The sequence below is a fragment of the Gigantopelta aegis genome, chromosome 3 (assembly GCF_016097555.1).
Source record: "Gigantopelta aegis isolate Gae_Host chromosome 3, Gae_host_genome, whole genome shotgun sequence".
NCBI classification, from domain to species: Eukaryota; Metazoa; Mollusca; class Gastropoda; order Neomphalida; family Peltospiridae; genus Gigantopelta; species Gigantopelta aegis.
In genome coordinates this window covers 12,510,118-12,526,881 of record NC_054701.1, presented here as the reverse complement: position 1 = coordinate 12,526,881, position 16,764 = coordinate 12,510,118, and the positions used below count along the sequence as shown (strand labels likewise).

Genomic DNA, 16,764 nt, shown 5'->3' with positions numbered 1-16,764 from the left:
TAATATTTTTAAAATGGAAAACACACACCGAGATTACGTGATGATATGAGTTTATTCTAGCTATTTCTACAATGAAATTGTGCGAATCCTTGGATTCATTAACAGTGTAGATAACTGGATTTCACGATTTTGTCCTTTAACATCTTCAAACGTCTATCAAAACAAATCACACAACCTAGAAAGAGAAACAATATGATATATTACATAGCGTACATTATGTAACTGTCAAATCTCAAAACGTCAACGAGATATTACAATTGCCAACGGCCAATACCTTGGCAATAATCGTGCGAAAACGCTTAGAGGCAGAAAGGTGTGATAGACAGACGCTGTGGTTCATTTGTACAGACTAATGCATTGCTGGATTATTGTAATCATTTGTATAAATCATATACGTTAAACCATTTATCAAGTATTTGTTTAATGAAATCAGTTCAAATTATCACAACCTCACAATCAACTAAAAAGAAAAAGAAAAACGAAAAGAAAAACAAAACAAAACAATAAAAAAAAAGCACACACAAAACACTCGCACGAATTCCACCCAAAACAGCAGCAACAACACCCCCCCCCCCCCCAACAAAAACAACAACAACAAGAACAACAACAATAACCCCACATAAAACAAAATAAAACAAAAACAAAACAACAGCAACAACAAAAATGAACGGGAATTAACAAATATGTCCTGGACCGTTAGGCCATGCATGCACATCATCAAAACGAGATGACTGTTCTGACGCATCGAAGTGAAAATAGTCGATTACCTTTCGGAAGTGTTGACGCAAAAAACCCCACCCCCAAAACACCCACAAAACATTTTTATGTGTAATATTCAAATATTTACAATACTTGCGATTGTGACTGTAAACAATTATTTGGTTGGACCCAATCATCTGTTACAATATTCGATTGTGTTGTTGCTAAGAGAAATATCTGCGAAGGTTACAATTGACTTTGCATTGGAGACGGTATGAAAACCTAGCATAGCATCTATCAAACGTAAGGCTTAACCATTTTGTCACAAAATCTTTAAAAAAACGTTTAAATACAAGCACCAGGGACGTGTCACTACAGCGCAATAACAAACAACCAGGGCACACTGATAGAGAGTTTTCTTTAACTAGAACGAAATAACCACTTTTTAACCTAAATATTTTTGGGTGGTGGAGAGGTGGTTCGGGGATGGGGACGACCTCTTTAAAGGTTAGAAAAGGAAGCATACATATATATATATATATATATATATATATTACCTGTCTACCAGCCACGTCCCATCTGCTGTCCGAAACCAAACTGTCCACCAAACTGCTGTCCTATTTGTCCGAATCTAGGCTGGCCACCGAAACCTCTTCCACCGAAACCCCTGCCACCATTTCCACCCATAAAACCTTTGCCACCCCTAAATCCTTTGCCACCAATAAACCCTTTACCACCAATAATCCCTTTGCCACCAATTAATCCTTGCCCACCAATAAACCCTTTGCCACCAAATCCTTTGCCACCAACATACCCGTTGCCACCAAATCCTTTACCACCAATAAACCCTTTGCCACCAATAATCCCTTTGCCACCAATTAATCCTTGCCCACCAATAAACCCTTTGCCACCAATTAATCCTTGCCCACCAATAAATCCCTTGCCACCAATTAATCCTTGCCCACCAATAAACCCTTGACCACCTACAAATCCTTGACCACCACCAAATCCTGGGCCACCAAATCCTGGGCCACCAACAAACCCTTTGCCACCAATAACCCCTTTGCCACCACCATATCCATGGTGACCGTATTTGTTATAGACTGGTGGTTGGGCATAAGCGGATCTCCTGTAACCTAGAATGGAAAACAGAACAATACATGTTCCAAAGCTGCTGAACATATGTTAGAAATACAAAAACAAAAATGATTGGTGAAATTCCAGTTATGCAATTTTACGGATAACTCGTAATATGTAATATATATTTAGACCAGCAGAGATTGGCAATATTTTATTTCACTGGAGGGGAGTAGAACCAATAGTTAAATCCAGATTTGTTAAATCTTTAAAAAAAAGTATTTTAATTTTTGTTAAACACGTTAACATAATAACAGGTTTATGATCATAAATCGTTTTAAAAATCATTGGCTACCATTTGCTCATGACACTGTAATTTCCCAGAGTAGATCTATACTTACGTATGGGGCGATACATGCCAGAATATCCATATCCTGAAATTAAAAGGAAGGTCATTATTAAGTCATAAGAACAAAAGGGAACCTGTCATGCAGTTTTTCTGTTATATTGATAAAGTACATATTGTTTTTACTAATACAAATTGCGGTTGCAGACAGTTGTGAGAGGCAATTATGTGGTTTTCATCAAATGCTATTTATGGTTAAAAGGACTATCCTGAGTTTGTAAAAATTGTGAAAGGTTTTCGACAAATAAATTATTTGTGCATTATTAAAATTAGAATTTACTCACATTTTCTTATTTAGGATATGCATATCTCTATAAACAATGCATTTCTGGACATCGTAATGTTTTATAGTTTTTTCAAATATCGATTTGTGACTAAAGTACGAATTTATTATTTCTTCCAATAGGCAAACGAAATTTGAAATAATTCGGCCAAAGGTCATTCCGAATGTATGCATCCGTATAATGTTTTATACTGAAAACTTGTTAAGGTACGATAGTGTTTCAAAAGCAGGGAAAAAACTCTCATAGGATGTTTGTTTTAATTGTTAGGTGGAAGAAATGGAAATCTTGCAAGGGCTCACAGCTCAAGATAGTTCTTTCAATGTAGGCCTACAGGCGTACGGGCTCCCACTTTCAGAGAGAGAGAGGGAGAGAGAGAGAGAGGAAGAGGGGGAGGGAGAGAGAGAGAGAGGGAGGGAGAGAGAGAGGGAGAGAGAGAGGGAGAGAGAGAGGGAGAGGAGAGAGGGAGAGGAGAGAGATAGAGATAGAGTGTGTGTGTTTTGCATTGGACTGACTTTTGTCCGAATTAAACTAACAAAACAATTTAAAAAAACAAAACAAAAACAAAACAAAAGAGACTAAAAACAAAACAATAACAACTGTATGATCAACAGAATGAGAAAGAGTGACAGAAATCCATAGTGATTAAGTGACCTCCCTGGAAATTGTCAAAATCGAGAATGACACCCCACGCACATGTGTTTCGGTGTGTTGATAAACAGACCTGAACGTTCTTTACTGGGATGTCTGTGGTCAAAACGTATGTTCGGTAATTATCTATCTATCTATCTATCTATCTATCTATATCTATATATATATATATATATATATATATATATATATATATATATATATATATATATATACTCTTAAAAAAAAAGTGGAACATTATTTCTATCAATCTTTTTCATTCTGTTGATCTTACAGTTATTGTTGTTTTGTTTTTAGTCATTTTATTATTTGAATTTGCGATTTATTTATAAAAATCGTCAAATTGAAAATTTCACGTTTGACCCCAATCGTCCTTCAAAATCTTTGGTAGTCGTAAAACCTACTGCAATACTGAACTATCGGTTATAATGTTTGCCCAATTAATTCAATAATATACCTTACAATTATGGCAATTGTAAATTCTTATTAGAGTTCCCCTACTTTTTTTGCTGCTACTGGATCAAGAAAAGTGTATATGTAATAGGGGGTGGGGCACATACTAAATAGTTAAATGTTATAAAACTCAACTCAAGATTACAGCTTTAAGTTCCAAAGAAAAAAAAGGGGAAAGGGTGGAAGTGGGTGGGTGGGTACGAGTCCCCAGCTAAATCCGCGCCTCGCGTTAAAGAAGCATTGTGTCAGTACAAGGGAAGTTATTTACCATTCTGATAGGGATTGTAACCGTAATTATAGCCGTAGCCTGAGTATCCGTAGTTCGCTGACGTCAGAACCACGCATGCGCACAAACAGAGGAGGATAATTCCAGACATTTTATTTGATCTTTGTTTCTGATCCTGAAATAACAAAAGAATCTAAAATTAGCAATATTATTTTTCACATTTCATTCATTCTTAACAATATAAAATGTATGTTAATTTGTGTAGTGTTTTAATAAATAGCAGACGAAACGTAACAATCAAAATCTAAATACTTACATTGTCATGCACACTTCTAATACCAACAAAACTAAGATTGTAATGGAATATATTGTAGAAGATATAAGTAAAGGTTTTTGACTTCTAATTGGCGGGTGGTACAGCCCCCTCCGAATCCAATATGCGTGCTTAGATTTTATTCTTAATATGATTATTTTCGTGCTTATATCCAATTAAGGTTCGAACACGCTGTCCCGGGCACAAACTTTAACTATTAATAGTTAAATGCAGGGAGGTTGGTGAAGTGGTCCGACACCTGCCAAGTGAGTCATTAATGTTTTATTAACTCCGAGTGGGAACTGATACCGGCATGCGAACCAAACACCTCCCAGCCTTAAGGCTGATGACTTAACCGTTAAGTGTATCATGACAGCTGGTCATGTCACAATGTTGGAGTGAATTAAACTCGAAAATATCTCGCGCACAGAGCACTTTTAACATCCATGCCTGCGGTTACTACTTACTAATGTCAAAATTGATGTAAAACAGACAACAAGCATTACAGAAACACGACTAATGTGGACTAAAGGAAATAAATGAAATATTTTGTCGACCGAGAAATAACTAGGTCTGTTTGCAATATCAAATATACTGCAAATTGACCTAGTTAATATTCGATGGACGATTTGTTAAAACGACATGGACGGGACGTAACTCAGTGATAAATAGGGGTGACAATTGCGGTCAGTCTTACAATTGCAATAGTATCGCGATAGTTAAACTACTATTGTGATAGTATTGCAATAGTGATAGTACTATTGCAATAGTATTGTGAATTGTTAAATCGTTTGATAACAGTAATATAACTAGATATTTAGCAAAACTATTTACTTCAATCTTGCAATATATATATATATATATATATATATATATATATATATATATGTATATGTATATGTATATGTATATGTATGTATATATATATATATATATATATATATATATATATATATATATATATGTATATGTATATGTATATGTATATGTGTATGTATGTATGTATGTATGTATTGATGTATGCATGTATGTATTGATGTATGCATGCATGTATTGATGTATTGATGTATGTATGTATGTGTGATGTGTGTGTGTGTGTGTGTGTGTGTGTGTGTGTGTTTGTGTGAGTGTACGTGCGTCTGTACGTATGTTTGTGTTTGTATGTATGTCTGTGTTTGTACTTAGTTATTTGTAATAATGTCACAAGGTAGTGAAATTATATTTAATAAATTTATAATATAAAGACTCCACATTGTTGTTGTTATGCTTTATTTTCTATGGTATCTAATGTTTTTGCAGAAAAATCAACTTATTATTAGACTATTTATTTATGGTTTCGAATGTTTCTGCAGAAAAATATAATTTTTATGGTTTCCAATGTTTGTGTTGAAAAATTAACTTGACCACGTGTTTTGTCTTTAATTGCGATCACTGTGCAGTAATATTACTGCCGGCTGTTGAAAACACTATCTGAGGGCACCGACGTAGCAGGGACGCAGAGGTACCTCTTGCAGTGATGGATAATGATACATATCTGATTATTTTAACTCTACAAGATCGAAGGATTTCACTATGCATACTATCGAAACTATCGATAGTGGAGCAAACAACTGCGATAGTTATCGATAGTTGAATTAATTATCGATGGATTGCTATCGAGACACTGACTATCGCAATATGATAGTTCGTTACACCACTAATGATAAAGCGCTCGCTGGATCCCCGTCGGTGGGTCTATTGGGTTATTCCTCGTTCTAGCCAGTGCATCATGACAGGTATATTAAAGGCCGTGGTACGTGCTATCCTGTCTGTGGGATGGTGCATATAAAAGACCCCTTGCTACAAATATAGCCGGTTTCCTTCCTAAGACTATATGTCTGAATTACCAAATATTTGACATCCAATTGTCGATGATTAATAATGTGCTCTAGTGGTGTTGTTAAAAGAAAACAAACTTTAGACTTTATTTTTGATAACACAGACTGTTAACACATATACGTGTGATAACAATTTAATGAGTCGTTGTTGAAAAATCCGCTTTCGCTCGTTTAATACGTTTTTAAAGAACTCGTTGTACGATGAATGGTATCCAACGGCCACTCATGTAGTATTGTCTACCTGCCTTCAAATATATTGTAAACTGACCAATTGTGACACCTCAGCACATGTTAAATTACGCAGGGCTAGCTTTGTCACTCGCCACACTGGCCAAATGCGAATTTTAAGAACAATTGGCGAATTTTATTTTCATTTCGTGAAAACAATTTGTGTAATGGTTGATATTTTGTTGGGAAATCACTATAGGGTTTGCATTTTAAAGATAATTTGGCTAAATATTCTGTTATTTGGTGTCTAATATATGGTAATTTCGACAATGACCATATCGTGTTTATGGTTGAGAGAGCGCGAGAGAGGAAACCCGCTTCTGCCACTCCTTCTTCTGCTTCCGAAAAGCAGCAAGGTAGTTTGTATATGCATTTTCCCCATAATGCCACGATCATTGATGTAACAGTTGTGCGACATGGAACGTGGTCGGGATGGCTCGATCGCTTGATGCGCAGTCGGTCTAGCATCGATCCCAGTAGGTGGACCCATTAAGCTATTTCTATTTCCCAACCAGTATGAAAGGCTGTGGTATGTACTATCCTGTCTGTGGGATGGTAAATATAAAAGATCCCGTGCTACTAATAGAAAAATATAGAGGGTTTCCACTCTAAAACTATATGTAAAATTTGCCAAATGTTTGGCATCCAATAGCTGATGATTAATAAATCAATGTGCTCTAGTGGTGTCGATAAACAAAACCAACTTTAACTTTGGTTGGGGCGGAGGAAACTGTCGACCAACATCCCGCCCACCAATATGAAACAAGTGTTTTAGAAGTACAACTGTTAGTTGAAAAAAGAAGAAGATAAAATGTATATATTTTACTTCCCAAATGAGCTGTTTAAACTATCTCTGAGATATTGTTAGACTTTCTTTTTCTCCTATTTGCTTCCTAATATAACAATGTAATGTAAGATATAATTGACATTTTAAAATTATGAACAAAAATTATTTGTAATAACTGTTAAAATGTTTTACCTGTGTAGCTTCAGAGGAGACCGCAGCCAGTGACTTAAAGATTTCTAAAATACCAGTATTTATACAGATTTCACAAAAGAGAGCAACTGCGTAGTTACTGTTTACTCTTCCGTCGAACTAATCTTCATCAATCAAAAATACCTTTCCTTGTTTTCCTTACTCGGCATAATTGCAGTCCAATTTAATGCTGTAAGTACACTGGTAACTTCCGTCACCATTCTGTCAACAGTATGTATGGAGTCCTTTATTCATCTCAAAAATGGTCCAACTACCAGTCAACTGTGACGTATGCATGCAAAACTAGGTCTTGGACACATCCGAATTTGGAGGAAGTGCGGACTGTCTTATCGCCATTCTATATGCTGACCAATCGGCGAGTTCTATACAGAAATATATATAAATATTTTTATTATACCTCTAGTTAATTAACTCAGATTTGTCAGGTCAGATCACCCTTTGCACACGTTTCTGTTACAGTCCATTTGCTTGAAAACGAGAGTGATGAACTGGCATGAAACTGAGTCATTAATAATGCTTTAGTCGTATGAAAACATATGATAAAGGTTGTGTTGTTGTGGGTTTTTTTTTTTTTGTGGTTTTCCTTTTGGTTTTTAAAAATGTTTTTGTTTTTTTTATGTTAGTTTTAAACCCACACCTGCGTGAAGTATAATTGTTCCACATTCAAAATCACAATGTCATCTCCGATATTTACTTTTTTCAACTTTTTAAAAAGATTAAACAAGTTAAAATAGTAGTCGATAAATGTATATAGTTTACTACATTTACTGACTTAGTATCATTATTAGTTCATTCAACAAAACATTTGAAATATTTACAAATATATTTCTATTAGTTTGTAGACATTGCCCCAAAGAATGATCCGATCCAAACTTTAGGACATAGACTTTAAAAACATTTAAAATCAAATTGTAGGAGAAGATATACTTTAAAGATTGCCAGTGTACACCGACTGTGCGCCACATTTTAATACAATGTAAATCATCTGAAGCCGGCAACAAAAGATATGTTTCGTAAGAAAAATGTCGTAGAATCGTTTACATTTCACCCAGAATTAATTTTTAAATATGCATTGTGTATTGCATTTTTACCGTAGCTCTTTATTTTGTTTACACATAATTATATAATTTAAAAAAATGTAAATCATATTCACCTTTAGCCAGTGTATATTTGTGCGCTGGGGTGTCGTTAAAGATTCATTTATTCACTCCGACTGTAAGAGGACTGCCACTGTCCCATGACTGGCTGGACAAAATGAAGCTTGTTCGCAATCCCACCGTTCCAATCATCTTGCTGTGACCACGATTATTTACATCTAATTTGCAAAGTTATCAAATTCTGAAAATTCTTAAAAATATCACATACTTTTATTGCACTGGAAATGTAAGATATTATATCATGGCACTGGGTTTATAGATATTTAAGCAAACATACTAGTGTGACACTCCATAATTGACGTATGCATTCATAGTCATCAAGCAAAAACATTTCAATAGCAACCTTACACTGAAAGCTGTCCAGCGTTCAGAAAGCAAAAAACCTTAAACACTAGTTTATTTTTATGCAATGATATCCAAAATGACGTCATTCAAGTTTGACGTCATTTCCATTAAAAAAAGACACAGCGTCACATATTCTTACGTCATTTGAATATCTAGTAATGGCGGACTGGAATTAAAGTTGCGTGTACAGTTTACAAAAACACGTTGTATTAAGCTTAAGGTTGTATGATAAAGAGATTATTCCCCTCCTATGTTTCAGTATCGTCAATATCATATATTAGGAATAAACGAGTTACTGTAGAATATAATTTATTTACTATTATACTGGGTCACGTTCCACAAAGCGATCTTAGATGACTACTGTATAGTTTGTTATTTAATTTGTTTTTGTGCTAGTTACATTTAATTCTTATTCACTATTGTTTTTCTTTCTACTGTCAATACATACAGCTATTTGCATAACGAAAGCATACCACTCTATAGTGTTTTTCAAATAATGTTGATCTTATCGACATACTTCGACACTTGACCTATATGTAACGATTATAAAACATAATTCATGAGAAATTACTGGGGTTTTTTTTTTTTGTATTTGGTACAAATAATGTTATGTAAAATAAACACGTTTGGGAATTATTGCGGATTAAAACTGTGACCTGACTAAAAGTTAGATACATACGGCGGTGGGGTGGCGATGTGGTGCGGCATAAATGTTGTGATTTTCATTGTGACCTATTCTACCCTCCCCCTACACACACCACCACCAGAGCTACGCCAGTGAATCCACACAATATATTGAGTTATTTAGCTCCATAAAATATTTAGTGGACCCAAGGCATACGCTCCACCTATTTTCAGTTTGGTAACTGTTTTTAGTAAAAGTGTTCAAATATCACAACATTACGAACCTGTGTATTTAAAAGTTCTAGATGCGCTTTTTCTGACCCTCCCCCCTACATCCCTCTACTTGATTCTCCCCGAATATAATTCAATATATTTTTAATCTTATGTAGTTAAATAACTTGTATATGGTTTATATTGCTTGTTGATGTTTTATAATACACAATGTTATAGTTGTTTAGGTCATACGTTGGATGATATTGACGCTTCTAACATTGTTTACACAATGCTGCAAATAGCATGTGCAGTCATAAATAACTTGGTTTTGTTTTCATCAACATTCTAATAAAAAACAATGACAAGTTTAATGTTTATTTAGTCTCTGTCAATATACGTACATACAGTGGGACATACTGTGAACATTTAGGACCGTACCTAGATGAGTGGTATGTGGTGCAGCTATATAAAATGTATTAAGGGTGGCTTTTTGGTTTACAAAGAAAACAATTTTACCATACAATACTAAAGATTGGATCAAAGTATTCCGTCCCTATTAAAATAAATTATGGGCATATTTTAAGTGGTCAACACCATACCCAAAAATTCAAATTAGCAGTTCAAACTGGATTTCGCCTTCAATAATTTCGTACATTTTAAAAATAATCCTGTTTAAGCTACTCTAAACATTAGCAATACCCAAAACACATGGTGTAAACACAGTAATATTCTAAGGAAGAAAATGTAATTAATATACAGTTTTATTCATTAAAAGCCTTGTTTGCCGGGGACATGTTTAAATAGTCTGTCGTCAGAAATACCTCTTCAAGAGTCATTCCTGTTATTTCTTAATGAAGTATAATGATGAAGAAAGCACTATAACGTATTCATTAAAATTATACGGATGAAATGTATTACATTGTTTTTCCATCCGACACCAAAATATAATATCCATCCGACACCAAAACTTAAGTGTTTATAGAAGACAAAGTGTGAATCAGAGAAGTACGTTAGTTAATCTAGATTTCAAACATGTTTCTTGGTTATGAAAAAACATTGGTTGATCAAAATTCTCTCATATGCTTTTGATATAATGTTGTATTGATTCTGTTAAGTTGGCATCATTGATTTTTTCAATGTCTGACACCAAACCTATTTCGTGCTGGGGTGTCGTTAAACATTCATTCATTCATTCATTCATTCATTCATTCCAAACCTATTTAAACTTCATTAAGTGAAAATGAGTTAATTAAGGAATTTGTTATGCATGGTATTAATGCAGTTCCTCCTGCCTCCTACAAAACTCTGTTACTTTACTTCCTAATGTGAATGACATAAAATGAATACATGGGTACGGTTTCAAATTCCACCCTACTGTTATACCCCGACCTTGTATGACCTGACAGGTTATTTTTACTATCGCCCTAGTTGTACTAGCGTAGGTACAGATTCCGTAAATTATATAATTTCTAAAATAAAATAAAAATAAATAATTGTGCAAAAAATATAATATACTTAATGTATATGACGTTATTACATATTTTGATTATTTATATGTTATAAGAAAATATTACACAAAGCTGGAATACATATATTATTTGTCATACAGACAAAACGTACAAGCCTTGGTTTGATGAAACAAGCTATAATGACCTCGTCTCTGGATTCGTGTATTACGCTCGCTCTCGCTTGGACAATACCAGAATCCTGACACTCGTTTTCCTAAAATAGGTACGACACAGAAGCTCATATAATAATCTCTATTTATAAATGGGAAGGATTCAGCGACATGTATATCAAATGCCGTGCTACGAACTTTAAACTGATCAGCTTATGAGAAAGTTTATATAAAATATTCTATCGAGCCCCTTCTCCTCTCTCCGTCAGCTAATTTATAGGAAAGTACATACAACATGTATAACAATTTTTGTCCACCCTCTCTCTCTATGTGTGTTTCTGTGTTTCTCTCTTTCTCTGTGTCCGTCTCTGTCTCTGTCTCTCCCCCCCCCCCCCCTCTCTCTCTCTCTCTCTCTCTCTCTCTCTCTCTCTCTCTCTCTCTCTCTCTCTCTCTCTCTCTCTCTCTCTCACAGACAGGTTATGGGATTCGGAAGTACACAATATAACAGTCCCTATTCTGCTCAGCCTGCTCTCTGAGCCGTTTTGCAGTTCACGTATGTGGGGTGGAATAGTGCTCGCCTGTATGTAACACAATGACCCTTAACAGCCTGATGAGAAATGAAGTTGGAATTACCATACCGAGGACGATAGATGTAATCCACGAATTAATGGAACTGGTAAGTTCCGCACGGCCGGCGTTAAATACCGGTGCAATTAATAGCATAGTGTAAAAACAATAATTATGGCATATGTGATCCTTTACACCTGTCCAGCTGTGACAAATAGATGACCCATATGTTGGCGACTCGGCATAAAAGAGGTCGTAGCCGACACACGGCGAGCAGATAATACAGAATACAGGACAACTATAGTTCTTCACACAGGGAATGCTGTTTTTTTATACTATGGAATTTAGTACACTTTATTTATTTCTTAGCTGATTGTTTCCTAAACTGCACACACAAATAGTATTGTTTTGTTATTTCAAAAACACTTTTACACTTCTTCTTACGTCAAACCAAACTGAAATTATTTACAAAACATTATTGTATGACGGACTATAATAACATACTGCTTGTTAAGGAATATGTATTTTTGAGCAATATGTATCCGATTTTATTTACTTATCTTTGTTTTTACAATGTACCTCATATGCTGTTGAATTACTGCCAGAGTGTCAATATAGTTTAGTTCAGATATAGGAGTGTCTTTTCGAATTGTCGATGTGTTGTTGCTCCTATTCAATTAGAGAGAGAGAGAGAGAGAGAGAGAGAGAGAGAGAGAGAGAGAGAGAGAGAGAGAGAGAGAGAGAGAGAGAGAGAGAGAGAGAGAGAGAGAGAGAGAGAGAGAGAGAGAGAATTTGCCAGCGGATCAACGATTCTGTCCAATATGTGATAACAAATCTGTTCAGAATAAAATTCATGTTGATTTTGTTTTCTCTAAACGGTCCGTTATATGAGGATCTTCGTTTTGATTTGTACCAGTATGCTGTTATGTTGTAAAACGTGTATGCTACTTGATTTAGAAGTTATGTGTTTTAATGTCAGAGCTTAACCTTGCATTTGTAACAGCCAAAACCTGTTTGTATATTTTACAACATCAAAGATACTTTTTATATACACAATAGTGTTATCATTATTATTGTAACTTTACATACTTGTATTATCTAACTACACTGTCTCTCATAATTCCTTAAGAAATGGCTAATGTACTTTTATGTTCGTTTTATTTTGAAAATATGTGATGTACATAAGGTGAGACGTTAATCGATGTTCTAGCCCACTGGACTGAATTAGCCAGCTTTTTCACGGTGCTAGATAAATAGAGGATATTTCATGTTTCTTGTCAAAAAACATGAAATTTCTATTTATTATATAACTTTTAGCAATTTACCTTTGTTTTTAAAAAGCTAGCATCAAAATAGTTCCGGCTTTCTTACAGTGAAGATAACACTTTCTACAGTGACGATAACACATCTTAGAGTGAAATAGCGAAATTTTCACTCTAAAATGTGTTATTGTTCCTGAGTGACTGATGACACTTTTATTTCACTGATATTTTAAGACATTTCACTAAATGTTGTATAATAAATAAGTCCAGCCCTCCAGTGCTAGACGATTTCTACATACGTATGGCGTAATAACTCATGTTTGACAGAATTCTGTTGAATTACTTACTACCCAAGTTGCCATTTCACTTTGGATCATTGTTTTAAAATATTATAATTTTGTTCAACCTTATATTTATGGTTAAGTTGTTACATGTTTATGTCGTTGCATAGTGTGGACTATGTTTTTCCACCTATGAATAAATGAGTTTGTAAGTGAAATGTTTATGAATAAACAAACCGTAACTTACACAATTAATGTTTACTACTGTAATTAAATGACTGAGAATAAGAATCAGTCACCATTGTGAGGTGTAGATAAGGCAATTCCGAAATGTTTCTGTAAACCTCGGCCCTCAAAAAACATTTTATCCCTCGGATTGGAATTGCCTATTATCTCATCCTCAGGTATATGGGACAGAGATGTCCCATGAAAGAAAGCTATGGAATGAATTAGACTGGTTTTGCTTGGTGCTAGATTCATAGTTTCTGGCACGAGTCTATTCGTAGATGGTTTTTCTAACACGAGTGTCAAGAAAATCAATTCCAAGTCGAAATTTTCACCACATCGAGTGTACGTTTTCTATCCCATATGACAGCATATGGTGGAGTCTTATAATCTACGCCTCACAACGATGATGGATTCTATAAATCTGTCTGTCTGTCTGTCAGACTGTTTGTCTGTCCGGAATGAATGAATGAATGAATGAATGTTTAACGACACCCCAGCACGAAAAATACATCGGCTATTGGGTGTCAAACTATGGTAATGCAAATAAATAAAGTGATGATCAACATCAATATAAAAATTCAAGACCTAAACAAAGACAGTGTAAAGAACTGTGCAAAAACACAAATATCACAGAATGTTACTGATACTGAATTTGACTAAAAACTTCAATTTTGTGCTGTATTGGCCATTCTCAAAGAGAATGTTACACCCCTGCACCACGGCGAGGTTACAGCACACGCAGGGGTTGTCTGTCCGGAGACTCCACATGAACATACGGTGGAGCACACTGACATCTCAACCGTGGTGTATACATGATGAGACTCACACACGGGCGATGTGGGATGAGACCCCTACGAGACACGGGAAGGAACACACCCATATCTAGACCTGCGGTGTATACACGTCGAGACTCACCCACGGACGATGTGGGATGAGACCCTCACGAGTCACGGCATGGAGCACACCCACATCTAGACCCGCGGTGTATACACAACCAGACTCACCCACGGGCGACGTAAGATGAGATCCCCATGTAGACAAGAACCGGAACTAAGCAGAGAGGGAAATACCGTTTCATAAAGCCACTAGCTTTAATACAAATCGTTAATAAACCACTATATTCACGTGCGTCTAGTACCACATATGTGCGGTCCGTGTAGGATCGATTCCCGTCGGTGAGGCCATTACACCATTTATTACAGTAGCCAGTGCTCCAAAACCTATATAGACTTAACTGTAACATCTAATGTGATATTTCAATGCTAGTACTTCCTTTTAGAATAGAAGACAGTTCGTGTTATAATATAAATTTCATTACAGCTTCAACTTATGTAATTATGTAATTACCTGTCTACCAGGATCGTCTGTTCATGAACTGTCCGTTGAAGCCATTGTTCCTGAAACCATTTCCAAACTGTTGTCCGAATTGTTGTCCAAACTGTTGTCCGAACTGTTGTCCAAACTGCTGTCCGAATTGTCCGAACTGCTGTCCGAATTGTTGTCCACCAATCATTCTTCCACCAAAACCTCTAGCACCAAATCGTTTGCCGCCACCGTATCTTTTGTATGAATAAACGGATCGCCTGTAACCTATAGGAGACAAACGGGGAAAATCAGTTTTGGATACTATGGTAAAACCAAATAGAGAACATTATTACAGAAAATTCAAATACGAAAGAAACATAGACGACAAATTCAGGTTTAAAAAAAAAATTGTATAGAAGTATTTAATAGTTATTAATATCAGAAGATGTATTCGTTCTTTCGTTAGCTGCTTTAATAATGATTTTAGAAATTCTCAATATACATTGCTACCATTTGCAAAGACTCCAAAGTCCTTTGAATATTAGCTAAGCAGACCGGTACTTACGTCTGTGGCCGCCCGGGTAACTGCCTGGGTAACCGCCTTGGTAACCATTGACAACTGGATATCCTACAATTGAGGAGAAAACTGTTATTGTATATATTACAAAAGACAAATTGTAATGTGACCTCGAAATACCTAACCCCATACTATAATGAGAACAGGTTGCACATGAAACCAAAATGAAAGTTAATAAGTTCAGAAAAATACTAAGTATGAAATATATATGTTCATGTATAGGTGAGGTTCTGTCATGAACAGACATTCCAAATGTATTATTATTTATGTCACATAGCGCGGGACATTCGGAATCTTTTGATTCGGTTACATCGTCGGATTGAGACCTAAATTATGTTGAAATGGCCAATAAGATTTGTTTTCCATTTGATGGTAGAACAGTCTGAGTATTGTACAGCGAAGATCATACAGATGTTGTGTCTTGTAGTTAAATATTCAGTTTGATGGTAGATCAGTCTGGGTATTGTACAGTAATTATCCTACAGATGGTTTGTCTTGTAGTTAAATATTCAGTAACATTGCAGTATGTTTCAGACCTCGCCGTGCAAAACAATAAATGGTGGAGAGTCGTTAATTGTTCCCGTAAAATAAATTATGGGAGCTATTTAAGATATACTGTATTAAAAGAGAGTGATCAACAAATATCTGCACAAAAACCCCCAACCCCACCCCCGAAACAGAACAACAAAAAACAAAAGATTAAAAAAGAAAAAAGAAAGAAAGAAAGAAAAACCAAAGAAGAATTAAAATAAATGACAGTTACCAGTCTGATAGGGATTGTAATTGTTATAGCTGTGTCCAGGGAAATAATTGTTGTACTGTGGGTATCGATTCCACGTTGCTGACGTCAGAACGACGCATCCCAGTAAACAGAGAAGGATAAGTCTAGACATTGTGCTTGAGCTACGTCTCTGATCCTGGAATAACAAAAACTATTAAAATGAAAACAATTACCTGTGTTATTTATTAAGATTTCTGTCATTTTGTACTTTCAAGACAGACGCCTATTATTCTAGCCGTCATTACTGTACTGTGTTAATAATGCAGAATAAAAAATAAATTTTGATACTCTTGATGATGATTCTTTAGTAACAGACTGCGGAAGTTTTTTTTAAAGTCATATATAATTTATATGTGAATAAAATTCAGTCATCCATGTCTAACATGAGCTGCAAATGGTCACAAAAAGTTAATAATGACATTACTGAAACATTTCTGTCTCAGTGTTTTGAAATGGTACGAAAAACCACAATAGATACTAAAACTCGGAATTCCCAGTTCAAACTTATGCATCGCATTCTGTGATTAATTGCTCCCGTAATAGAGATTATGGTATACAAAGTAACGAAATATGTATATTTTGCAGAGTGATCAAGCCC

The 16,764-nt window shown here is 35.3% G+C and overlaps 2 protein-coding genes across 2 annotated transcripts; both read right to left on the bottom strand.

Moving 5' to 3' along the window:
- Positions 1 to 1,260: 1,260 nt before the first annotated feature.
- Positions 1,261 to 14,383, bottom strand: LOC121368499 (ATP-dependent RNA helicase A-like). The gene is made up of 5 exons (XM_041493236.1): positions 14,330 to 14,383; positions 11,168 to 11,269; positions 3,836 to 3,968; positions 2,178 to 2,210; positions 1,261 to 1,835 (listed from the first exon to the last, which is right to left on the bottom strand). Exons 1-5 carry the CDS (start codon positions 14,381 to 14,383, stop codon positions 1,261 to 1,263), a joined length of 897 nt encoding a protein of 298 aa, XP_041349170.1.
- A 471-nt stretch (positions 14,384 to 14,854) lies between these two features.
- LOC121368498 (pupal cuticle protein Edg-91-like) lies at positions 14,855 to 16,367 on the bottom strand. Its single transcript, XM_041493234.1, has 3 exons — positions 16,340 to 16,367; positions 15,374 to 15,436; positions 14,855 to 15,093 (listed from the first exon to the last, which is right to left on the bottom strand). The coding sequence occupies exons 1-3, from the start codon at positions 16,365 to 16,367 to the stop codon at positions 14,855 to 14,857; spliced, it is 330 nt and encodes a 109-aa protein (XP_041349168.1).
- Between the last annotated feature and the right edge of the window lie 397 nt (positions 16,368 to 16,764).

Excerpts from the sequence above, each read along its gene's own strand:
- LOC121368498 (XM_041493234.1), bottom strand. The coding sequence starts at position 16,367 with ATGACAGAAATCTTAATAAATAACACAG. Across the intron at positions 15,437-16,339 it reads AATCTTAATAAATAACACAG|GATATCCAGTTGTCAATGGT; the intron begins GTAATTGTTTTC and ends CCTCAATTGTAG. Across the intron at positions 15,094-15,373 it reads TTACCCGGGCGGCCACAGAC|GTTACAGGCGATCCGTTTAT; the intron begins GTAAGTACCGGT and ends TGTCTCCTATAG.
- LOC121368499 (XM_041493236.1), bottom strand. The coding sequence starts at position 14,383 with ATGGGTGTGTTCCTTCCCGTGTCTCGTAGGGGTCTCATCCCACATCGC. Across the intron at positions 11,270-14,329 it reads TCATCCCACATCGCCCGTGT|GAAAACGAGTGTCAGGATTC; the intron begins GTGAGTCTCATC and ends TACCTATTTTAG. Across the intron at positions 2,211-3,835 it reads TTACAATCCCTATCAGAATG|GATATGGATATTCTGGCATG; the intron begins GTAAATAACTTC and ends TTTTAATTTCAG.